Genomic DNA, 26,563 nt, shown 5'->3' with positions numbered 1-26,563 from the left:
TCCTACATGTATTATGTGATGTAGGATACGTATATCTACTTGTTTAATTTTATATAAATTTAAGTATCTATTTATACACATTCAAAGTTAGAGGACAGATGTCAAGCTGAAACTAAGTTAAAGGGCATAGTATTATGTTAATTATGATATGGTATTAAATTAGTGGCTTAAGTCATCGACAACCCTTTAAAGTTGTCTGCATAATTCACTTAGACACCTTAATTAAGACTAGTACCTATTGAACACTTTTACCTATTCAAAAATTGTTCCTATTAGACATTTTTTTATAATCAACAAAAAACATGAAGAGTGTGTGATACACTTGCGCTGACATGGCAAAGTGGCTAATTAAAAAATAACATGTGGCACTGGGGCCCCAAAATTACAGAAAAAATAATTTTTTTGTTTAAAATTATTTCAAACACATTTTCTATCTAATTTTTTTAAAAACAAATAAAAATGAAAAAAATTGAAAATGTCAACCTATTTTATCCAAGCCCACCCCTACCCAACCCCCTTTCATCTTCATCTTTTTCTCAAAACACGTTCTTTCTCCAATCACATAATCCAATTTCTTTTCAAATAACTTGAATACAACTTTTTGAAAAATATATATTTTCATACTAGATTCGTCATAGAGAAGGATTGATATAAGAGTGAAGAAGAAAGAAAATTTTATCGGCGATCATTTCGTCATCGATGACAAAAAGAAATTGATAGCTCAAAAATTAATTCTATCAAATTTTTGGATATTATTTTGATAAATTTAGTGAGTTTATATTTGAATTTTAGTAGTAATATTTGTTCGAAAATTGTGATAAACAAATATCGGCTAATTTTTTTATACATAAAAATCATTTATCTTCTTTCTTCATATTTGTTTCATTATTTTTATGAGATTTGAAATAAATCATACGAAAAAAAGTCTTTCTTTCAAATCTGAATCATATGATTTCTTCATAGTAGATTTTCATTTCTTCGGATTTAGAAGAAGTAATATAATTTTTTTATATAAAAAAGAAAGAAAAACAATGTTAGAGCTAAAATAAAAAAGGTTTTGCAAACAAGTGCCCGTTTGGATTGACTTATTTAAGTGGTTTTAAGCCAAAATAGTTTTTAAGCAGTTTTGAAGTGTTTGGGTAAAGTTAAAAAGTGTTTATAAACACTTATTTTAAAGTCAAAATAACAAAAATAAGTCAAAAGTCATAAGTTAGAAATCCTAACTTATGGCTTTTGGCTTATAAGTCATAAGCCAAAAGTCAATCCAAACATGCCCTAAATTATGAAGAAGACGTCTGGGAGGGGTGGGTGGTTTTCTTTTTTGAAAAAAGTGTAAATGAAAGAAGATAAAAATCTTTTAAGTTAATTATAGTGTCAAGTGTCAATAAAAGAAGAAGAAAAAAGTATTTTTTATAAATAAAAAAAACATTATTTTGAATTTTTCACGCACTTCAGGGAAGTGCAAAACATGATTTTTGTCATATCAGCATTTTGTGTTTAATAGGTACATGTTTTAAATAATTTAGGTGTTTAATAGGTACAAGTCCTAGTTAAGGCGTCTAAGTGAATTATGCGGACAACTTTAAGGGGTCGCAGATGACTTAAGCCTAAATTAGTTTTTGAATATGCAATTTGGTATCATGACTTGATGTGAAGAAATTGTTATATTATGTGAAGGGGCATAGTAGATAATTGTACTCTTTAATTTGACATCATTTTATATTTATGCCCTTTAACTTTGTGTGCGGTACTAGAAGACACTTAAATTTGTATAACGTTCAATAAGTGGACACATGAATCATATGTGTCATAATACATGTAGGACAAAAATTGTGGCGTAGGATGTGTATCTATCTGTTCAACTTTATACAAGTTTAAGTGTCTATTTTATGCACACCTAAAGTTGAATGACTTAAATGTGAACTAAGGTCAAGTTAAATGATATATTTATATATTATGCCTATATGAAAGTACAACATAATACATCCGCATGCTCTTTAACTTGACTTCAGTTGACATTTATGTCCTTCAACTTTGGGTGTGCACAAGTAGGCACTTAAACTTGTATAACATTAAACAAGCAGACGCACTCATTTTACGTAATGTTCTATATGATAATTTTGTATCCTACATATCACGTGTAGAACCAATCCTCAAAATAACCAAAATTATTCAATGCACTTAGTAAATCGCATCCAGCAAATGCGTTTTATGAGTACTTCTCGGGGTGAAATTTCAAAACTGAATGGGATTTATTTCTGACAAATATATATTGTCTCATCAGTTTGGATGATATTTTTTCTTTATCCCAACTTTTCTCCCCCTTGATTTATTAGTTTTTAATTTAACTCTTTTTAAAGAAAAAATATATATGAACGGTAAATAGTACTACTTTATATATTAGGAAACGTTATGTGTTCATGGATTATTGTTTGCTCATTTAATAGAAAAAAATTGATCATTTTTATAATTTGTGGGTTTTTTATATTTATGAGAAAAATACAATTTAAAAATTTAAATTGCATGTCCAAACAAGACTTAATATTTAAATCAATATGATTTCAAAATCATAATTTCATATCGCATTATTCAAACAGTATTCATACACATTATATGAAATCGTGAGATGAAATCAACGTTTAGACATGTGATTTGACGTTGATTTCATCTCATGATTTCATATTCAGAGATGAAATCTCATATTCTCCAAAAATTATGATTTAAGAATTTCATATCATGATTTGAGATTTTTAAGTACAAAAATTGACCCACAACTTTATATTTTGTTAAAACAACCCACATTTATATCTATTAGTCATCTATTTCATATGTAAATAAATTTTATAATCATATCATTACTTTTTAAAATTTAATATTCTTACCAACATAAAATTTATTATTACTTTAAATCAATTTCTACTTTATCATTTATATTCATCAAATTCATTAATTTTTGTCATCAAATTTACTATTACTACTTTAATGTTTGGTAAAAATATATATTTTTCATCTATATTAAGTGAACAAGACTGGCTACAATGGATTTGTAATAATTTATTATGCGATTTTATGATTTTTTGTTTATTTGGTATTGAATAAATAATTAGGATTATTTTAATAGTTTTACAACTTATGAGATTGTTATGTTTATGAGAAAATATGCAACACAAAAACTCCAAATCGATATCTAAACAAAACTTCAACTTCATCTCATGATTTCATATTGCATGATCAAATGTGTGCATAGTCAAAGTTGAAGGGTATGGATACAATCAAGACCAAATTAAAGAGCATATTTATATATTATGTCATTACAAAATAAAAATGTAAGATTGTTGTATCCTTTATTTCGTTATATGAGTACTATTGGTCTCAAAATTATTTTATTTCATGACGTATTAGGATGATGAGATTAGTTATCTTTAAAAAGTGAAAGTGAGATAGTTGATTCATAAGATATGTCAACTCGTGAGATATCTTTATTTATCTTATCCCATCAACTAAACAATCTAAAAGTTTAAGGTATACATATTACGATTATCAAATTATGCTTATATATATATATATAAATATTTTATTTGTAAAACTACAAATATGATATTATAAAGTAACAACAATTCTAACATAATAAATGTAATTTTACTAGTGGGATCATTTTATTCATATTATTACAAACTAGAAAGAAATTATAGGAATATTATTTTAGGCCGACCAAAGTTTTAAAAAATAAGTGGAAAATTTTAATAGCTCAGTTATTTAATCATATGAATTTTCATCGTTAATAATGATTCGTTTTATCCATGTTTTAATTTCTTCCTCCGTATTTCTTTTTCATAACCTCGTTTTTTCAATAAAAGAAAAAAAAGAAAAAGAAGAAGCTTAGAAAGACAAGCTACTCAGAATATATATCTTTTCCATTTCAACTTGTTTGACTTATTTGATTTTTCACGAAGATTAAGAAAATTAAAAGAAATAATTAAATCTCGTGGACTAAAATTAAAAATGTATCAAAATGTCATTTAATCTCGTAGTTATAAATATGTCATGTGAAATTTTGAAATCAAAGAGTTGCTAAAAGAAAAAAAAATTCATTGTTTTTAAAACAAACTAAAAATAAAGGCATTACATAAATATACTCCCTCCGTTTCAAATTAATTGAATTGTTGAAGTGTTTCACATCCTTAAAAAAAAGTAGATTAAGACATAAATTAGACATAACTTTCTATTTTTACCCTTATTAATTATTGTCAAATTTATTATTAAAATAACTAAAATTACTTAATAACTAATGAAGGATAAAATTGGAAGAACATTGTAAAAGTAATCTTGAAAATTGAACAATTAAGTTAATTTGAAAAATGAAAAATGTCTCAACAATTCAATTAATTTGAATTAGAGGAAGTACCATTTAACTTGACCTCATTTTACATTTATGTTCCTCAACTTTGGTCATGCACATATAGATACTTAAACTTGTATAAAGTTGAATAAATAGACACACAGTGACATCCTACATGCGAATTTGTCCTATGTGTATTATGTCACATATGACTCATATGTCTATTAGTTCAACTTTATACAATTATAATTATTTATTTGTGCGCACCCAAAGTTGAAGGACATAAATGTAAAATAAGACCAAATTAAAAGATACATTTCTGTATTATGGAAAAAATAAAAGTAGGTCAAACAAATTAAAATAGAAATATGTTACTTTTATTTTTAATTGTCAAAAACTATACCCAAAATATCCTTAGATTCCTAGTTCCACCCCCATCATGATCTAGTCAACTTTCTGGAGAAAGTTAATCCATGTTAAAATGGATAAGAATCTTAAAACAAATTTGGTAGAAAAATAAAAGGAAAAAGAATCCTAAACAAATACACACACTTTTATCATCCTCCTTTTTACGTTTACTCAGCTCCAGCCAGCGTTGACAACTCTGATTTTCCTTTAAATACACACAAAAAAAGATCAACAGATCTGCAGAATTTTCATTTTTCTTCTCTATTAAACTAATCTTCCAAAAGGGTAGGTTCTTTTTCCACTTTTCAATTCATTAAAATGTGTGTAATTTTACCCCTTTTCATATCAAGAATCTAAACCGTCTTTTTCTAGGTTCTTTTTTATTATTCTACTTTTGGGTATAATTTTGATGACCCCATCTGGTCAAAGTTTGGTTCTTTTTTGTATTAGAGACTGTATAATCTGTTTGTTATTATAGTTGAATTGATAACTTTTTTGATTTGGTTGCAAATTGGGATTTTTCTGCTAAATTTTGAGGAAAAATGGTACTTTTCTGCTAAAATTTGATGAAAAATGGTATTTTCAATTCATATAGCCTCCCTGAACTTGTTTGGAACTAAGACATAGTTGCTGAAAGGGTATTTTCTTTTTCCCCTTTTGCAATTTATCAATATTGACTTAAGACATTCACTGTTTGAATGTGTATAATTTACCCCCTTTTTCATTGCAAGAATCTAAACAGTCTTTTTCTAGGTGTTAAGCTTTTTGATTATTCTACTTTTGGGTACAATTCAAATAACCCCATCTGGTCAAAGTTTGGTTCTTTTTAGTACTAGACTCTTTATAATCTGTTTCTTGTTGTACTTGAACTGATAACTTGTTTGATTTGGTTGCAAATTGGGATTTTTCTGCTAAATTTTTATGAAAAATGGTACTTTTTATTCATATGGTCGACCCCGAACTTGTAAGGGACTTAGACGTAGTTGTTGTTGTTGTAGGTAGTTGCTGAAAGGGTATGTTTGTCTTTCCACCTTTGCAATTCATCAACAGTGACTTAAGATGTATAATTTTACCCCCTTTTACTTTCAAGAATCTAAACAGTCATTTTGTGGGTGTTTATCTTTTAGATTATTCTACTTTTGAGTACAATTCAGTTAGCCCCATCTTTTCAAAGTTTGGTTCTTTTTAGTATTAGACACTTCATAATCTGTTTTTTTGTTTTCTTTGTTTGTTTGTTACAGTTGAAGTGATAGCTTTTTTGATTTGGTTGTATATTGGGGTTTATTTGTTTTAAAATTTCTGTTAAATTTTGATGAAAAAAATGTGTATTTTGGATTTACTATGATGATGATATAATACGAGCTTAAATGAAGAAATTAAGATCCATATAGCCGACCCAAGTTAGGATTGAGACATAGCTGTTGTTGTTGTAGTTAGTTGCTGAACGCTTTGCAATTCATCAACTTTGACTTAAGATATTCATTGTTTGATATGTAGAATTTCACCCTCCTTCTTTCAAGAATCTAAACAGACTTTTTCCGGGTGTTTATCCTTTAGAGAGGAGCTTATGGAGGATACAGATTCGGGTAGAAGGCCACTAAGTAGTTGAGTGTTGTCTCGCTTATCCTTCCATACTAGTAGTCATTGTAGTATTCTTGTAGTTTCTTGTTTCTTCAACTTCTGTTACTATTTGTTGTTCCTTGTACTTCAATTATCGTATTATTTTGTTGTAGTTATTATTCCTCTTTCAGATTGTTTTGTCTTGCCTTGCTTAGTATTTTGCCTTGGTTTCTTCAATCCTGTTATTCTCTTGAGCCTCCCTGAGCCAAGGTCAATCAGAAACAACCTCTCTACCTTCCAAGGTAGGGGTAAGGTGTATGTACACACTTCCCTCTCTAGACCCCACTTGTGAGATTACACTGGGTATGTTGTTGTTGTTGTTGTAATCTTGGGTACAATTCAGGTAACCCCATCTTTTCAAAGTTGGTTCTTTTTAGTATTAGACACTTTAGAATCTGTTTCTTGTTACAGTTGAAGTGATAACTTGTTTGATTTGGTTGTATTTGGATTTTTTTGTTCAATTTTGATGAAAAAAAATGGGTATTTTGGATTTTGAAATTATGTAGGTAGTCGCTGAAAGCTTGGAGGTCCAATGGCGATTGGTATGAAACAGATGTCTATGATAATAGCCACCCTTGGTGTTTTATCCTTTATATTTGGAGTTATCGCTGAAAACAAGAAGGTTAGTTGAATAAATCAAATGTGGGGAATTCTTGTAAATCCTCTGCTTAATCTTTTGCCTGCTATGTCTTATTCTTTGATTGTCTAAATTTCGTACGATATGCTTGCCTAGTTCTTTGTGTGTGTGTGTTTTCCTTCTTCTTTTTCTAAATGGACTTCATGGCATTGGGTGCACATCTTAATCTATATATGAACATATTTTCGGAAAATTTCTCTAAACCTTTTATATTTATGTATATAGTTCGAGCCTCTGCCTAGTTGTGAGATAGTGTTGAATAATGCTACCAAAAATCACTATTATTAAGAACATGACTGATTTTTCTGGTAAACTATAAGTGAAGAAGCAATTGAAGTGATTGGATCGCTTGCATTGCAACCTGATCTGCCCTATTGTGCTGTCCTCATGTTGGATGAAACATTGGTCATGATTCTTCTGAGTTATCCTAAGTAGTTATTTAATAGAGGAGTGGTAGTTGGTTTTAAGTACAACATCAGACTTTTTCTTTGACGTAGATCAGCATAGCGAAACAAAACTTGTTGGTGATTAACATTTCTGTTTTTATGGTTGTCGGTTTCAAAGGCATGACCTTACTCTAACCATGTGATGCCAAATGTATTTAAAATCAGATATAACATTATAACATGGAAGACTTTATGCTGATTCTTCATGTCTTAAATTACTCTTATTCACATGATAGATGATTGCTACTTTAGTGGTTGCAGCTAGTGTACCTGTTGGGACTTGGGAGAGCTAGGTGTGAAACATATGGTTTTCTTAGACGTCTTGTGTCCAAGTATTCCTGTAGTGCTTTTTAATCTTATCAAGAACAACACAGAACAATTTCGTGATTTCTCCTTCCATATTTGTTGTTTCAGCATGATTACTCCACTACTGCACTTCCTTTGCATACTTGTTTTTGATATGTGTTATTTGACCTGAGGGTCTATTCGAAACAACCTCTCTACCTTCACAAGGTTAAGGCTGCATACACACCGCCCTCCGCATACCCCGCTTGTGGGATTACACTGGGTATGTTGTTGTATTATATTTGTGGTGTGTCAGTTCCCAAGTAATATAACACTTTTAATGTGTTTGTATATTGTGAAAATTGAAAATTTTACTGTGTCGAACAAGAAGATGTTATTCCTTCTTAATTTCCTGTCAGAAAAGTGGAGATCTTTGAGCATCATTGATGAGTAGATGCGCAAACTATCTGTCAAATATGTTGTTGGTTTTGTTACTTTCTCCTCTCTTATTTAGGACTTTTTTGGATATTTTTATTGCAGCCTGCAGCTGGGACTGCAATATCAGGAAAAGGCGTTGTTATTTGTAAATACAAGTCTGATCCTACTGTTGCCTTGGGCTATTTGTCTTTTGTTTTTCTTGCTGCATCTTCTGTGGCCGGTTTTCTGTCTTTGTTTTATCCATATCAAGGAAAGTCAGTTCCACAAGCTGCTTTGCTGAGAAACACTAGTTTTGTCGTGTTCTTAAATATTGCATTGTAAGTACTCCTCAACTTGTTTTTTTCTTTTTCATTGTGTTTTATGCGCAATCTCTTCATTTACCTTCTTCTTTATCCTAGTTCACTATCCCTATGTGTCTTACTATTGGCTGTTTTTGTCCTGAAGTTGGTAAACACATCATTGTAGGTCACATACTTCTTGTTACTTTGACCGTCATCCTCTACAAATAATAGCACTAATATCATTTAGGAATTGCAGCTCTTGGATGTATAGATATATCTGATGAAGTGATAAATTTTTGAAAAAATCGGATACCAACTACTTAAGACACGTAAAAGGGTGCAAATTATCCAAGGTATCTTCAACTTAATCAAAATGCAGAATGCACTCTTTAATATCCTTTAAGTAGGATGATTTCGAACTGCATACAAGAAAATTAACCCCCTGCTGAAAATAAGGTTCATTATGAGATACTTAACCCTTGATGACTCGATGGTGATAGTTCAAGTAGGAAATGGGAAGGAACAACTGATAATTTAGGTGTGTGTGTTATTAATACATAGATGATGATAGTTCATGTAGGAAAAAGGAGAACAACCGATAGTTGAAGTGTGAAACTCGTGAAAAACCGGTAGTTCAAGTGTCATTCAGGTAGGAAAAGGGAACAACTGATTTAGGGTTTAGGGTTTAGGGTTCAGGGATAGTTGAGGAGGACTTGAGGTGTGTTTTTTAATACATAAATGGTGATAGTGCAAGAAGAAGAAAGGAACAATTGTTAATTGGGGTGTGAAATTCGCGAAAAAACGGTAGGTTAGGTGCGTTTTTTACCATTAACTCTTGAACTTATATGTGGACTACTTTGGAAATTGATGCATCACCATCAACTATGTGATTGAGTTCACCGCCTCTCTTGAGGGGTAGGAATCTTATCATTATTTCATATACTACTGTACTATTTTCTGAGCCTTAGTGTTCTTTTTGGTGATTTTCTGCTGTCAATTCAAAGGGGCACAACTGGTTTAGCAGCAACATTGTTGTTGTGGCCTACAATCACCGAGCAACTTCATATCACACGCAACATTCATCACAACTTGCAGACCGATTGCCCAACTGCCAAGACCGGTCTTCTAGGTGGAGGTGCCTTCTTGTCTCTTGATTCCGCGCTCTTCTGGTTGGTGGCTTTGATGTTAGCTGATAACGCTCGTGAGGATTATTTCCAAGAAACGAATGTCAAGGGCGAGCCGAAAGCAAGTTATGCAGATGATGAAATTATCAAGAGCAGTGCTTAAAGTTATATACACTACTACTAGTATTCTACTCTCTCTGTGTGTTATTTCTGTTGTTGCAAAATGAACTTTCAGCACAAAACTGTAAAAAAAACATGATTTCCTGTCTTTCTAAGTATAATAAAAATAAAATATCATTGTAGATTCTTCATTATAGATTGTGTTCCTTAGCCTCTTACAGAAATGCAGGATAATCCTTCGATCCTTCCTCGAACCCCGCACATAGTAGGAGGAGTTTAGTGCACTGGGTTGTCGTCATATAGATTAGGTTTCTTCTCATTTCTTGAAAAAAGTTGCACGATGTTTATAAAGTCGTCTATTGTGGATGAATAAATAAATAATTTTATTCTTGCATCATTTTTTACAGTATATTAAAAGGTATATATAACCTGTTAAAGGTGTAGATTCGTATACATAATTTAATTGCCTCTATTTTCTAATTCTAAAAAAGATTTAAAGAGTTCCATATTCCCCATTATTATTACCTTTGATTTATTTTGTTTCTAGAAGGATATATACAATTTGTTAAAATATATAAACAAATAAATAAAAATAGTCAATAATATTTTAGAATTTTTTTTTTGATAGCTCAATGTTCGCGAACAATTTATTATGCATACTTTGATTAACTCACATATATTTATCACCTTTCACTAACAAAAGATATCAAATAATTCTATCTATTCAAACTAAGACATATCATAATTCATTTGATAAATAATAAATTCGTAAACTTTATTTTATGAAAGTTCAAATCTATTAATAGTAATGTAGCATAACTTTTTTGAAAAGAAAATTCGATTCGATGTAGATTGATCATTTAATATTTACTTTCTTTTTGGAAAGATTTTGTCCATTAGTTTGTAAACAATTAGTATAATAATAATAATAACAACAACTGCTTTATTCCTGAGTTAAATAAAGTTTATAAGGTGCTATACCTTAAGAAAAGTTCAAGTTACCAAGAAAGAAAATGCTATAAAAAATATTCACATACCGATTAAATATTTATTCGTATAGATGTTTATACTATATTATTGGATGCTTTGTCTGTGTTTGAAATATATAATTATCGCTTAATCATAATTAGTTAATGTATATTTTCTTAAATTACTTAACTATAATAAGTTATAATTTGATGCAAGATATTAATCTTAATTTTTAGTTATTCAGATATCAGTCATTAACTCTATTTGTTTTCAATGTCAGAATATTAATTATTAAGTGTGTTTATTTTTCTTAGTTTCAATGACTTGATGGGTCTGAATGATTAAAATCTATAACAAAGTCTTAATATCATTAAGATATCTATTTAAGAATTTCTACAAAGATGACAGTTCACCGCTACTCCATCTACCTTCACCCACCACCCACAACCATTATTTCAATCACAACTACGACTATCGTCAATCACCACCACCTGCCATCCACAACCATCATCCTCAACCCAACTACAACCACCACTCTCGTCAATTGCCAGTCAATCTTCATCACAAATAGTCATCATTTACTATCATCACCACCAATCATTATTACATCCATTAATTACTGTCGATAATTACCACCATTAGTTAACATTATATATCACTAACCGCCATTATCTTCACCATCAATATCATTTCACTACTTGTTATCAGCCTTACCAACAACCACAGTTAACCACTACTGTCAATCACTATACCATAAGATACTACCTACAATCATCATCAGCAAACACCATTCCAAATAAATGTCTTAATCTTAATAAAAAAAAAAGGAGATCTAAATATCTGATTTGGATCATTTTTTACTCGCATGTTCAGATTCAGTATTTGAAATCAAATAACAATAAAAACTTACTCGTAAAAAGTATTCACACCAAATTATATTAATTTATTATTTTTAAATAAAATAATGTGATGAGAATGAATATTACTTCATTACAGCCAAGCAATAAATATATTTACAAATATTGACATTTGATGTAACTATTTTGTGAATTTCAGTATTTATGATCATAAATTCACTTAAAAAGGGACATATAATTATTAATTACATATTAAATACATCATTAAAATTATTTATTATAATAAATAAATTTAATTTAATATAATTCACTTTGATTAAATATAAAATAAAACTCAAATAGAAATAAACTCACAAAAATGTTAAATTCAAATGGTGGAAGATTATATGTTTAATATTTGTGCATCCTAATTTATATAATTCGCTTCGATTAAATATAAAATAAAATAAACTTAAAAGTTAAAAAATTATAATCTAAAAAATATTTATGTAATTAAAAATAAAATATATTTTATAACTTGGAATGAAAGTAATACAAATATCAATAATAGTTATTGTAGAGTACTAAATATTCTTTTATTCTTAATTACAGGTCCACTATTATAAAGTCGCATTTTACCCGCTAACTAGATAAATCATGTGGGAAGCAATCAAATTTAATCGATACTCAATACGAATATCAAACATCAGGTAGAAAGCATTAAAACAAAATAGGAAACAACAATACTATATTTTGTGTGATTCCATAAATAAAGTTCGAAGAAGATGAGATATACATAAATTTTATTTCTACCTTGAATAAGGATAAATAGACGGTTTTCCGATAAAAACCACCAATGATCATTTCTACCTTGAATAAATAAAGTTTGAAGAAGATGAGATATACATAAATTTTATTTCTACCTTGAATAAGGATAGATAGACGGTTTCCAATAAAAACCACCAATGATCATTTCCTGACTATAATTTGTCGGGTATGCATCTTTGACCCGTTTAGACATCAAGGCCCAACTTAGAGCTAAAAGACTAACACCTTGTTTGGATGGTTGTTATTCGTCACATTGTATTGTATCGTTAGTTTAAATATATTGTTTGTTTTGATTGTTACAAAATTCTATTGTATCATGTCATTTAAATTCATCGTTAGGTAAATGAAAAGACTCATTCTATGGAACGACCGATTTGGTGTGATCGTGTTGTTACCTTGATATTTTCTTCTTATTTTATTTTTATTTATTAATTAATAATTATATTTCTCTTTTTCCCTACCTTTTCATAATATTTGTTTTTCTTATAGATTTATCATTCAAATTATAGATGTATGATATTATATAACGATGAAAAATCTATCCATATTCATACGATAAGATATATCACAATATGATACATTATGAAACAAGGTAACAACCATCCAAACAAAGTGTTGAAAAGTATTTTAAAAAGAGAAAAGAATATTTCGCTGGTTTTTTCTATAAGTTTTTTTTTGTTTTTAAGTAGATCGGAAGGCCATCATTTTCAATCCAATTCCCGCCGATCAAAGTTACGGTGAGAACAATCGTTCGAAGATGGCCGGGAAATCCAAACCTAAGCCGTTGAATGTTTACCTTTATATTCCGAATATCATCGGTGAGTTCTCTTTCGAAATTTCTGTTTGAATACTCTCACTGATATTCGCCTTTCAGCTCGGAAGTATTGTATCCGTTGATTTATCTTTTTTGTGAAATTTTGATGCATTGGAGAACCGAAAGGATGAACTGAAAAGCAGAACGGAGTTCTGTGTTTTGTTTGTCGGAAGCAATGTTGCGTCATTTTGGCTCTTATCCCTGAAATTTCTGCTGTTTTGAATTTTTCTTTTCTATTAGGAAACAATATTTATTTTATTTTGATATTGTTAGCATTAATTTTTTGATGTTTCATATTGTTGATGTAGATTTTGTTAGAATCTCTTTTTCTGGCAATCATGATTCATATCTATTTTTTTTTTCAAAAGAGATCGGTGATATTCGGAATAATATAACTAGGGAAAGTTGTTTGGTGATGCTAGATGCTAGTGTTTCTCGTGGAACACTAACGCAAACCTATTTGGATTTGTTGGAGCTATTTTTTTTAACAAATATACAAGTTCTGGATGTTATGTTAGGCTATCCATATTATTTGTTATGTCCTATTTGCTGCTGTATTTGCCTTTTCAACTGCTTTATTATTTGTTACTTGAGCGGAGGGTCTTTTGGAAACAACCCCACTATCTTCATGAGGTAGCTTCACGAGGTAGGGGTATGGTGTGCGTACACTCTAACCTCCTAGATATCACTTGTGGGAATACATTAGATATGTTGTTGTTGTTGTTATTGTGTATACAAGTGATGGAAATGAAATTGGCTTTGTTAAATTAAGCACTTCCCTAGTTCCCTTCCATTTTGTGTTTGATTTTCATTTTCTTACACCTCAATTCCTCTAATTTTTTGTTCTCATTTGTTCACATGAGATACTTTGCTGCACTGCAAGTTCTTGTGCTCTACTGAAATTAGGAAATTAGTTCATTATTCTTTTTCATGATGCTCTTGTGGTGGTCCTATTAACGAAGTAAAGCCAAGAAACAAGCTCTACCTTATGTAGTTATGGATTTCTTTTTTCTGAGAATGAAAAAGAAAAATAGAAAATCCTTGTCGATTTTTATCAATATCAAACTTCACTTTCCATGTGGATGCCAAGCATTTAACTTCCACTATTTCTTTTTTGGGGATTTTTCATTTTTCCTGTAACCTTCTTGCACTATGTTGTTTCCGCCTTTTCCTGTGACATCCTTGCTTAATTCGGCCATAATGAATTGCTTGTGTTACTTTCAACTGATTCAGTCTGTATATATTTCTCTTCCTCTTATATTTATAGATGTTTTGATAGTTTATTTGTGTATCTTTGTTATATATATTCAATATTGTATATTTTGGTTTGAGATTACTGTCAACTTTAGTAGAACTGAGAAAAAGAACTCTGTACAAACAAATGCCTCTTAACTAACTCTTCGGATGTTAAAGTGGGTATATAGATATGTTGTGCTGAATTGGTTGTTACATATGTTGTTGGATGCAGGGTACCTGAGAATTTTGATGAATTGTGTTGCATTTGCTGTGTGCTTTGTGGACAAAAAGCTATTTTCGCTTCTGTATTTTGTCAGGTGAATTCCCTTGATTTATGATTTTTTTTTTTTTTGGGGGGGGGGGGGGGGGGGAGTGTATGGAAGTGGGATTGTTGGTTAATGGATTTTTTTTTGCCAGTTTCGTCTGTGATGCTTTGGATGGTTGGTTTGCTCGTAAATTCAATCAAGGTAAGAGGTTTCCTCTTTTATGTTTGATCGATACTATTTCTTCTAGGTGCGCGATAGTCTCAGTCCTTGATTTGCTGGGTGTATAGTTTATTATTGTAAATGACAGGAGTCGAAATGCCAAAGTGACTAGGTCCAATTTTTGTCTCAATTCCGACAAGGTGTTGCAAATTTTTTGAAGTAAAACTTATATATTCAGAAACTCCATAAAGAGTACTACGAAATACATTTTTTAATATATATGTTTAAAAGATTTAGGGAATAGTAGGAGTGTAGCCAAAAGAAATGTAGATCTTGATTGAGCAAGAGTAGGAGTGTAGCCAAATCCCGACTGAGTTTGTTGCTACAATACTAGGGGATTGGCTTAGTGGAGGTGGTGCAGTCTAGCATACTAAGCTACCGGAAAACTGAACCGCTACACATGACATGAGTCATAACTCTGAGCTGAAGATGACCAAGATCTTATGAGTACAATTGTAGCTAAAAGCCTAAAACTGGCGCCGTTTGACTTCTATTCTCAGCATGCATTTATCGACCAAGCATGACCAGGGAAAAACCATGGTGTCTGATGAGTCCTGGAGATTGGATGAAATGAGACTGTGAGGACCCAGCATTGATCTTGTACACCAGTGGTTCAAAGGGGGAAACCAAAAGGAAAAGAAATATTAGCTCAGGTCCAAAATGTTAGCAGATGCTGGGAATACATTCAGCTGACCAATTTCTGTAGTGTCTACCACTTCATCATGTCCATGATCACTCTTGTTTCCCCTGAGTTCTTGTGAGAAGAATTTGACAGATATGGTATGAGTCTCATCCTGCAGATGGGACCAAAACTGATAATTCATAAAAGGTGTACTGGAGTTCCTACTATGCATACCTGACTAATATAAGGTTATGAAGCAAGTGCAACTTTTACTTCAGCAGCAAAGCTCTTGCATCTTGTGAAGTGTGGCTCCTCTACGCCTCCTTTGCCCGTCACACAGCAATGGGAACAATTACTGGGCATCAGTTAGTAGAATGTTGTGGCATGACTGAGTTCGATGGCATATGTAATCCCATTGGACGGAAACACAGAGGAGGTACTGTTGGCAAGCCCTTTCCAGCTGTACAGGCTAATATATTCTTGAATAATGAGAGTGGTAGCAACAAAACCGGAGTTAGGGAGCTTTGCATTAAGGGTCCTTCATCGTTCAGAAATATTGGAAGCTACCTGAGCCAACTTGGCAATCATTTGCCAATGATAGGTTTTTCAAAACTGGAGGTGCTGTTAGAGTGGATGAAATGGATATCCCATGATTTTGGGATGAACTGATACTGATACTATCAAGTCAGTAGATACAAGTTTAGTATTGGAATTTGAAGTAGCTCCGTTAAAGCATCCATGTTGGTGTTAAGATTACCTGTCAAAGACTATGGTGAGGTGGTGTGAGCAATTGTTGTCCCTGACACTGAGCTCAAAGAAAGAAAATTGAGGAATTAAAATTTGCACTAAGGCAAGAACTTTCGGAATGTGCAAAGGAGAGATTGCCACGTATAAGATACCTAATCAGTTGTCTGTGTGGAACTCGCTTTCTTGGAGCTTTACGGGGAAGGTAAAAGCACAGGAGCTGAAGAGAAATCTGTCTCTGAGGACCCACAATAAGTTTAAATAGTCAGCAATCGCCTAGAGGTCAAGTATTGAATAGAGATTATGTGCTTACGGAGGAAGTGAATAAAGGCAACCCTCCTTTATCTGAGATTAGAACATGCTACACTTTTTCAAATTCAGTTAGGCAGAGATGAAAATATTCCTTAGATTAAGTAGTCAATAATGGATCTATTTGAGGCTATATATTGCTGGTTTAGAACATACATGAATGTTGGACATTTTCTGTTTACATATTCTAAGTGTAACCAAACACAGTATAGAAGTATGGTATTATTGGACAGTTGCAATATGCATTAAGGAACTTCTATGTACTCCACTCCTGCCCTTCTCCTTCACAATTTACACACGCACCCCTCTTTAAAAGGTAAGTTTTTGTATACCTCTTCTCGGCCTTTTGGCTAAGATAAGTGTAATATGCGGACCATCGGTTCACACAATATTAGCTCAATTTTTAAGGGGGGGGGGGGGGGGGGGTAGTCTGTTAAGGTAGCTTGCTAACTGAGCTTTTGCTCGTTGCCCATGTGCTGCTCTACAGTACGGACCTGGTGCACTCTACTAAATCTTTCCACATGTGGTCCAAAATTTTATACAGGTTAATAACTGCATTAAAAAAAAGGTTATAGATGATAATAGTGTCTATCATCTGTGAGTTTGAATTCTTGTTGTCTGGCTTTGATAAAACTATATCTGAATTTCATATGTAAGACCCGCCATATATTTGATTGTCAATTTTCCTCTCTGGATTCAGCTTCAACATTTGGGGCTGTTTTGGACATGGTGACAGATAGGTAGTGCCACATTTCTAACCCTCAACTTTAATCCCTACCCCAAAACCCTTGTGTTTGAACATTTAATGCACAGCCCTTGCTTTCATATTAGGACTCAAATCTGCTTTTTTGTTTATGTGGGCCGTATGATTTTTCAGGGTTAGCACTGCCTGCCTGCTGGTTATTCTTTCACAGGTTTATAGGTATCTTCATCAACTCCTGTCTGCATAAGATTTTGCACTGTTAAAGTTCTGGCATATTTAAGATTTATTTCCTCCTGTGTCTTCTTGCTTTCAGGCCTGGTTTAGTTTTCTTGTCGTTGCTTGCGCTTGATATTTCCAGCCATTGGTTGCAAATGTATAGGTAATTAACTCTCCAATAGCACATATCATTTAGGCAAAGATTGATTCTGCTTTGTGTTTTCTGTTGTAATGTGTTTAGACTTCTGATTATCATGTGTTCTCAACTGAGTTTTCTGGAAAAATTATTGCAGTACCTTTTTAGTAGGAAAGACAAGTCACAAAGATGTCAAAGACAGCAGCAGCTGGCTATTCAGGCTTTATTATGGAAATAGGATGTTCATGGGCTACTGCTGCGTGTCATGTGAGGTAACTATCTCTATCAATTCTGGAAAGCTGAGAAATTCTTCGTGTATACACAATTGTTATCTGATTTTAGTTCTTATTTACCAGGTTCTTTATATTACATTGTTCCTTCTTACAAGGAAAGAGACTGATAGTCTTATCGATGTAAGATCTCAGTTATTATGATTTTCATATCTTTCTATTTTTGTTGCCTGTGTTTAAGAAGCTCATTGACAGTTTCTACATTTCATATTAAGGTTCTTGTAAATACTGCCACGGCAAGTTGGATTTATCTCGTCTTACTTGCTCTTCTTCTGTTCGGATGGGCAATCAAGCAATTTGTTAATGTTATACAGGTAGATAACTACTACCTATGCTAGTTTTTGATAGCCCATGTAATATCTTATTTGCCTTGTGTAAAATGTTCTCAATATGACAATTATCTTCTGGTTCAGATGAAAACCGCGGCTGATGCTTGTGTGCTGTATGACATGAACAAAAAACAGTAGCACTGACGTAGACGTAAAACAAGAGGCTTCTGCAATAATGTTTTTCTGGATAGTGCATTTTGGTTTTCTGTATACCGTGTTATAGTCACACATTCAATTGTCCTTCCAGGTAGAAGCTTCTTTGGTGATGACTTGAATTGGGAAATTCTTTGATGCATCCATTCTGTAGGAAATGATCTGAGATTTTCAACTAACAACTGCTTATGGCCTAAGACCCTAATCATGTGTGTCATTTCCCCCTCGTCGTTGTGCCTAAAGTTGGATATGATTCTAACGGTGCCTTTGTTGTCTATTTTTTTGTTTTTGGTTTGTTTAGTTGGAATGTACATACTCTTTGGCTTATCATAGTGATTTCAATTTACGAATAGCCATTGGATTTTGTCCCCTCTTGGTTCAGTAACTTTGGTTTCGATTGATCAATATTTAATATTTTGTAGTTTTGATCTTGCTGTCTCCAATTTAAGTTACTACTCTTTAATAACTTTAGAATCAACCTTGTATTGAAACGGGGGAAGACTCTCATTTATACTCCTCGCATTTGCGACTGCAACCAAAGATCATATTTCCGCAACAGGATTTTTAATGCTAATTGTGTCAAGTCAAAATAGGACAAACAAATTGACAGACAAAGAAACGTAGAGTTAGAAACTTGCAAATAGGAAGAGAATGAAGATAAACAAATGAACTTGAAGATATCATTAATAATGCTACAAGATGAATCTTCAATCAAAAAATATAATCTCAAAAAAAAATAATACATTACCTAATATTGAAGATAAACAAATGAAACGCCGGATTGCGATTAGTATAAGCTAAAACCAAAAAATTGGCTGATGATTATAGCAAGGCCTAAACCAATTGCAATAAGGGAAGAAGCCCAAGTGAGTTTTTCAGTAATTCTAGGAACTCTATCTTTCAGTGCCTGACTACATGAGCCTATAAACACAGTATAGCTACCCATTGCCATAACAGTTCCAACCAAGAACATACCCAAGAAGGCCGCACCAGCCAACCGAGAAGGCAAAGCAAGAGCTGGCAGGATTATCAGCAGCGCGTCAGGTTGTAGCCCGTGGACAATGCCAGTTGCAAAGGTTGCGAACCCCACTTTCTTCTTCTTCCCGATAACTGGAGTGTTAATGCCTTCGTATACACTAACATCACTATCACCATTTTCCAGGGCAACAAACTGGGAATTAACTTCAGATGCTTCTTTAATTCCCATTGCTCCGATAACAAGAAGGGTGAAGCCTACTACTCTTGTTCCCCATGTACGAATAACTTCAATGTGGAGTCTGTCCTTTAAGAGCAGAAACAACAGGCCAAAAATCAACTGCCCAGCATCATGACCACAACCCCAGAGGGCTCCTACTGCCGCACTCTCCATCCTTGTGCGGCCTATCGACAAAGGAGCCAAAGCAGCAAGATGGTCAGGACCTGATAGGGTGTGTAGGCAACCAGCAAAGAAACCAGTCCATGCACTGCTTAGTAATTCATTACGAACAAATCGACTCCCTAGTGCTGCTGCAGCCGGCCCACCAGCCTTAGCTGCCGCTTGGAAACTAGCAAAAGCTGGTGAAACAATGACCGGATGGATGAGCATAACAAACACGGCCGACAGAAGAACTATGGTACTTGCAGAAAGGACCTGAATGAAATCATATAAAACAAAAAACATGCTGAGGAAAAAAAACAAGTTTGTTATAGAAGTAAACTGCAATGCATGGACCATCAGTGACCTTTTATAGTCAGTTACCTCGCGCTATGAAGTTCAATGTATGCTATGCAGCTGAATAAGTTATAAAGTTGAATGGTATCATTGGAAAACTATATACTGAACATTTTTATTTTACACGGCAGCAAGGTGAACCTTTCTGTAAACCCGGGTTCAACTTCCTAGTGTTTTATCCAACAGGTTTGACAAGTGTGTGTGCTGATTATGCTAAAAAGCTCTCTACTACTGGCATCATTTTGACGTCGGTATTGCACTTTCATAGTGTTATTTAACTGTTTCTAACTTTCAACAACAACATACCCAGTGTAATCCCATAAGTGGGGTCTGGGGATGGTGATGTGTTTGCAGCCTTACCCCTACCTTGTGAAGGTAGAGAGGTTGTTTTTGATAGACCCTCGGCTCAAGTGAAGCATATAGAAAATAATGGATAAAAAGGTATGTTTCTATTTGAACAGACGGCTGTTGAATATAAACTAGTTCCATATAGAGATGAATAACCACTTGTAAATCAATAAACATTCTCACAAAAGGCTCATAAGATAAGAAGACCATACAATAAAGATGACCATAGAATAAAGATAAGAAGACCATGCAATAAATTGTTGCAAAGACCCCACCTTCGTCCTTTTGTATAAGTAACAAGTTCAATCCTTAAGGCTGCGATATTTAATATTATTTTTCTTCTTTTTTGATTGCCAAAAGATTATTTCTCTTCTCTGCTTTCATTGTTGAAAAATAGTCACAAAATTGAAAAACTGTGCTGCATATCCATTTCCACATATCATTATCGATCATAAAACAAAATATATCCATTTCCACAGACCATTCAAATGACATTCTTCTATCAAAAAAACCTTCACACTTTTGTGACAACTTGAGGGTCTAGTAATTTAACCCATGGAGAGAACGTATTTCCAAGTATTTATTTTAAAACTTATTGAGGTAAAGTTGCAAAATATGCTCCGTGGTGACTTTTGATTTTGTATTTCTACTTTTTTTTTCCAAATAATTTGATTGGTTTTATTTGAACAATGGTAAAGATTGAGTTATATTGCCTTTCTCAATGCTACGACTTTGGAAAGACTATCTGTGTTTTACTGTTTCAAATAGTAGATAAAAATTCCATAGATCAAATGTAAATGGCAAATAAAGTTAGAGGAATAGTTGGGTAAAATTTTCATTGTTTTTATTTAAGAACATAACTCCAATATTGAATTTAATGCTAATGGAGTATGCCTGAGCATACAGCAGATCTACTTAGTTGCTGGATCAGCAGAGGGGGGAGAAAATCTAAGAAAAAGTGGTGGAGTATAATACCATCATGCATTTGGTGGTGTATTTGGAAAGAAATAAATAGCAGATGCTATGATAACAAAGCTAATTCAATAGAGAAAGTCAAATGGAACTGCTTGACTACTTTTTATTTTTGGTGTAACGAGGAAGGGATAGAAGAAGCTGCACAAATTTTGGATTTTATAGGCACTTTGTAATCTATTAGCCTTTTTGTTTTTCCTCTTGTTGGAAACCAATTTTTGGAGGTCTCCAGCATATCCTTAATGCTGATGAGTACAACATTATCTTTATAAAAAAAAAAAAGATGTACCTTTACAGTACTTTCCAAATTGAATCTGGCAAAAGGATATAAGCCAAATCATTCCTAATATCAAATGCTTCATGAGAATTGAGATCAATACATGGAAAGTTAAAAAAAAAGAACCAAAAAATTATGTCCAAAGTGCTATGTATTTTTCTTCTATTTATAGTACAGACACTATCTCAGAAAATATCTCCATGGGTAACTCAAAAATAGAGCATTTAAAGATAATTCAATCCTTGTAAGGAGATTCATTTGGTTTGTATTGCAAAATGGTGGCAAATTCGTCAGCCGTCAATTTAATTGAGTCTAAGTGGGTCAACTAGTTTTTGAATGAAAGGTGAAACAGTTCTGCACCATAGTTGCAATTACAGAAATGCAGGAAACAAGCAAAAGACTGTAGAAAGCACACTGACCTACTTGCCATTCAGTACTGATGCGAGAACTTCGTCAAGTTTAAGAATGTAATAACTCATTTGACAACATACATCATTGTGATGAGTGTATTTTATGCTTTTCAAGTACCCAAATGATCTGTCCCCATAAACCAGGCAACAAAAACACCTCATAAGCAAATAGTAGAACCTAAAATTGTTAATCAGCGTTTTGAATTCTACCCAAGTCAACAGTATGACATAGCAATCATGTTCTAAGAAACTAGCACTTTGTATTATTGATCTCAAGTATTCCACTCCAATTAACAAGCACAGATTTGGCACAACAACCGCGGATAAAACCAAATTAGCGAAAAAGGATGCTTAAAAACTATAATGTAACTTTCCCTGTCCAACACAAGAAGAAGCAAACTAGGGGCCCCAGAAACCAGAATGCATTAACAAAATCAGGTAATGAATGTGTTCCATTGACACTTAGAGTAAGAGCTAATCCCTTCTAAAGTTGGTATATCCAAATTGTGTAACTGTGTAAGGTCCAGCAAAAGAAATGACCAGCTAAGATGTTTTTTTCTGGTTACAGAAACCACTGATCTAAATGCAAAATCTACCAGAAAGCTCTTCAAGTACTTCATGAGATTTTAATGAAGATGAAATATCCAACGAACTTGAAGGCATGAATACTACATTTACAAATGTTTCATCACTATAAAGATTTTATTATCCCTTCTGCTATCATTCCTAACACCAGCTTAACTGCAAACTTAGTTTTCTTCCTGAGATTCAAAGATGCTGAGACATATCCTCCACAAAAAAGAAATGGAAGTCCACGAATGGCTAGAAAACGGATTGCAGCTTAACTGTGATCATAGTTATCTTCCTGCAATATTTTATCTCACTGAGAGATGCTTGGGTATATACTTGCAAAAGAGAGGCAATACCATGAATGGGTTTGCACATAAGTTGCAGCTTAACTGCAATCTTACTTTTCCTCTTTTGATTTTATTTCAAGATGTTAAATCTCAAATTCATTAAGTGCTATGCTCAAATCAAGATGAGAGTTACTTGTCTCCCTGAGACTTACGTCAAGTTTGAATCCCAAATTCTTAATCACCACTATCAGACCATGAGACGACCACATGACCACTTCTTGATACAGTGCTTTTGACAAAATTGTGGGTCATATAACACCCAAATCAAAGGGTTGGTTCACTTTCTAATTTAAAATCTTTAATGAACCAAAGGAGTCCGGTCACTTTCTACTTTAAACTTAAGAAAACCACTGCTAATCAGAAAGCACACCAACACCTTATACTTCTAGTTTTCACAAATAGAAGTAGTCTTCTAGAACTAGAGTTGAATATGGCAATAGATGCAATTATTCGAACTAAAGCATCAATATATATTTGACTAGCCTTCTACAAAGTTCAAATGTAATTGTTTCAGCTTATTTAGGCCATTTATCGTATTCTTTTGTTCCATATGGCCCTTTCTCTTTTTTTTTTCTTTTTTTTTAAATAAAAATTAAAAAAAAGACCGGCCTAACCGAACAACGGACACCCTTAATGTGAGACTTCTAGTCATTTGGTCTACGTGCGCTACTCTTCACTTGAAAATGATCTAGAAAACATCATTAAAAGCAAAAAATGACATTAAATTAAGCTTTATCCTAGTTAACTTTCTTCAAATGCACTGGAATTTTTTAAAAAATGGATATTTGGGTCCCACCAACAGGGATACCAAGTAACTCGGTCCACCACGGCAATGGACGGATGGAAAGAACCACCTAGTGTTTTTTTGTCTCAGCTTAGAATTGAACCTAATACTTCACGTGTGCTGCACTAGAACAATTATGTGGATATCTTACATGAATTAATTGAGCATGGATGCAAAAATTAATACTTGGTCCATCCCATTTTGTTTTGACATTTTTTGCTTATGGCAATGTATATCAATCGATGATCCAGTATGGAATTTTATGGAATTTAGAAGCTAATGGGACTATTAAATTCAATTTTCTGAATTAAATTATAGAAATTATAGTTTGCTATTTCTAGCACCAAAATCAACAACAACAAAGTACCCACTGTAGGGTATGGGGAAGGTAGAGGGTACGCGGACCTTACACCTACACCTACCTCAGAGGTAGAGACACCATTTTCGATACACCCTCAGCTCAAGCAAAAAAAAGTCTAACTTAACCAAAGAAAAAAAATACATTTTTGTCTATACCAAAATAAAAAACTGAATCTAGTCAAAATGAACAGTTTAAAACTTTTTGGAAAGACAAAAGATTATTCATTACCTTGTTTTGCTGAGATATCCTTTCACCAATCAGCTTGAGAAAATGGGTCTTCGACTCGGATCCATATGCAGAACCCGGAAATACAAATGGGTTTTTCTCATACCCATTTTGGGTTTCGGGAAATGATGAAGAATCATGGCAGCACTTGATGGATAACGAGTTGACTCGACGCAACAGTGAAGGGAGCTTAAAATCTACATGACGAATTCTAGTGGGAAGAAGAGGATGAGAAGGATTTAGGTGATGGAGTTTAGAGGGAAATTGGGTTGTTGAATTGATGAGTTTCTCCATAACAATGGCGGCTCTGAACTACACAATTTTGCCCAATTTTACTCTGTATTATCTTCTCCCTTCCTTCTCTGTACTTTTACAGAAATTTGCAGGAAAGAGAGAGGAAGTTGGGTTGTTTGAGTTTGGTATGAAAGTGGATAAATAGCAATTTTTAAATTCAAATTTTATTTTATAGAAATAAATATCGAAAACACACCTACACAAATTATTAGTTTTGTTTTTAAATTATTGGCAGTTTTATAAATACCTCTCTATTTGAGTAACTAACCTTATATACACTTCCGAATTTCCGATATATAACATAACATAACAAGTGGTCTCAAACTCTTATATGAGCATAAGACTTTAATAAAAAAAAGAGAAGTGTTGAAAAAACCTATAAACTTGACGAAAATTTAGGAATGTATTTCACTCAAGATGCAAGTTTGGGGGTGTATTTGAATTCAGTTAGTCAAGTAAATGAATGTCTTTAAGACTGTCACTAGTTCGTGGATGAAATTAATAATTCACCCTGAGTTTAGGGGTATTCTGTCTTGTTCATTTGGTTTGAATTGATTTTATAGTTTGATTTTGTATAGAGAGCAATATTGAAAACACCTCTGAACATGATCATCTTTTCGAATAAGTTATTGATCATTGAAAACACTTCTTAAACTCAGCGTGAATTATTAGTTTCATTTCTAAACTATTGACGGACTTAAAAGCACATTTTTACTTAACTAATTGAAGTTAAATACATCCTCGATTGTGCAACATGAGTGAAATACACGTGTAAGTACTTGTTAAGTTTATGGATGCTTTCAATACTTCTCTCGACTTTTTATTAAGAGTATCATGCTCATACATAAAAATTGAGACCATTTATTGTGTCATGTGGCAAATCGAGAGTGTATCTAAATTTAGTTAGTCAAGTAGAAGAGTGTTTTAAGACTATCAATTTATGTATAATTTAAACAAAAAATATATATTACTCCTATTTACGAAACCAATAGTTTGCGTAAGTTCAAGATATTTTCAATACTATAACAAAAACGAAACGGCTCAGATGAATTAAAAAAAACTTTAAATTTGGCTATGAATCATAAAAGAATAAAAAAAAATTAACAAAAAAAATAAATAACCGATTGAACTGAACAATTAACCCGTTACATAGATTACATACCCTTTCAGCCCGGGTTTGTCAATCTGGTTTTGGTTTCCCTGAAATGATCCGACCCGAGTAAATTCAAAAAAACCCTAGCAAATCCGCCTATATATTAGCTAAAACCCTTACAAAATCCCGCCTTTCGTCTTCACTCTCGAGCTCCTTCAAACGCAGTAGAAGTTGAAAATGACGCTTGGAGAAAGGCAAGGAGATGAGAAAAATGACTCCAAGTACTGCGGAGTGGAAACGGAGTTCAACGATGACATGCCTCAACTTCTCTCCCTCAACATTCATGGCGGATTCGACTTTGTTGTCGCACCATTGGTTAGTAATCTAAGTTTCAGTTCTTTTACCAAGAATTGATCAATCCATTTGTTATCGCATCATTATATAGTAACCCATAATCCTAAATCCCTATAAAGCACAAAGTATTTGGCACTATTGATTTTTTTAAAAAACTATGCTTGGATATAATTGACTTAATTTGCAAAATGTGATTAATGGTGACCAATTAGCCAGTCACATATGGGCCTGAATTGCCCAATTTTGCTATGTGTGAATGGTCAGTATGTCACCTACAGTAAGACTAATGGTGTTGTCTAGCCCAATTTTTTGGTGAACTGTGATCTTTGTAAGTTCACTCGGGCTGTCGACATTACATTTCCTTTCCAAATATTAAGACTTGGTTTTCTAGCTGAATAATGATTGGGTATGTATGTGATTTTTTGAGAAATGGAGGAATTTAACGATTG

At 32.8% G+C, this 26,563-nt stretch overlaps 5 protein-coding genes across 6 annotated transcripts in view; 3 read left to right on the top strand and 2 right to left on the bottom strand.

Annotated features, from left to right (window-relative positions):
• Window positions 1–26,563, bottom strand: part of LOC125814687 (peptidyl-prolyl cis-trans isomerase CYP18-1) — a 217,227-nt gene that overhangs the window by 102,194 nt on the left and 88,470 nt on the right. The gene's annotated exons all lie outside the window — the stretch shown is intronic.
• On the top strand, window positions 4,915–9,754 carry LOC125814683 (uncharacterized). The gene is made up of 4 exons (XM_049494155.1): window positions 4,915–5,036; window positions 6,878–6,989; window positions 8,276–8,490; window positions 9,459–9,754. Exons 2-4 carry the CDS (start codon window positions 6,900–6,902, stop codon window positions 9,739–9,741), a joined length of 588 nt encoding a protein of 195 aa, XP_049350112.1. The 5' UTR covers window positions 4,915–5,036; window positions 6,878–6,899; the 3' UTR covers window positions 9,742–9,754.
• Window positions 12,992–18,732, top strand: LOC125814681 (probable CDP-diacylglycerol--inositol 3-phosphatidyltransferase 2). Of its 2 annotated transcripts, XM_049494153.1 has the most exons (11): window positions 12,992–13,149; window positions 14,614–14,698; window positions 14,799–14,848; window positions 17,242–17,281; window positions 17,419–17,463; window positions 17,558–17,623; window positions 17,754–17,868; window positions 17,953–18,009; window positions 18,102–18,200; window positions 18,300–18,358; window positions 18,463–18,732. In XM_049494153.1, the coding sequence occupies exons 1-10, from the start codon at window positions 13,089–13,091 to the stop codon at window positions 18,351–18,353; spliced, it is 672 nt and encodes a 223-aa protein (XP_049350110.1). In that variant the 5' UTR covers window positions 12,992–13,088; the 3' UTR covers window positions 18,354–18,358; window positions 18,463–18,732. The 2 variants fall into 2 exon arrangements, with proteins under 2 accessions (XP_049350110.1, XP_049350109.1); XM_049494152.1 differs by having other exon boundaries at window positions 18,300–18,732.
• Window positions 19,097–24,795, bottom strand: LOC125814667 (uncharacterized). The gene is made up of 2 exons (XM_049494139.1): window positions 24,377–24,795; window positions 19,097–19,998 (listed from the first exon to the last, which is right to left on the bottom strand). The coding sequence occupies exons 1-2, from the start codon at window positions 24,665–24,667 to the stop codon at window positions 19,156–19,158; spliced, it is 1,134 nt and encodes a 377-aa protein (XP_049350096.1). The 5' UTR covers window positions 24,668–24,795; the 3' UTR covers window positions 19,097–19,155.
• LOC125814646 (protein arginine N-methyltransferase 1.5) overlaps window positions 25,915–26,563 on the top strand; it is a 35,249-nt gene continuing 34,600 nt past the window's right edge. The window contains exon 1 of the mRNA XM_049494116.1: window positions 25,915–26,135. Coding sequence (XP_049350073.1) covers window positions 25,998–26,135 — 138 coding nt within the window. The 5' untranslated portion in view covers window positions 25,915–25,997. The remainder of the gene's footprint in view (window positions 26,136–26,563) is intronic.

The sequence above is a fragment of the Solanum verrucosum genome, unplaced genomic scaffold (genome assembly GCF_900185275.1).
Source record: "Solanum verrucosum unplaced genomic scaffold, falcon-dt-bn FXZP01000268.1, whole genome shotgun sequence".
In the NCBI taxonomy this organism is placed as follows: domain Eukaryota; kingdom Viridiplantae; phylum Streptophyta; class Magnoliopsida; order Solanales; family Solanaceae; genus Solanum; species Solanum verrucosum.
This window is presented reverse-complemented; position numbering and strand designations above follow the sequence as displayed.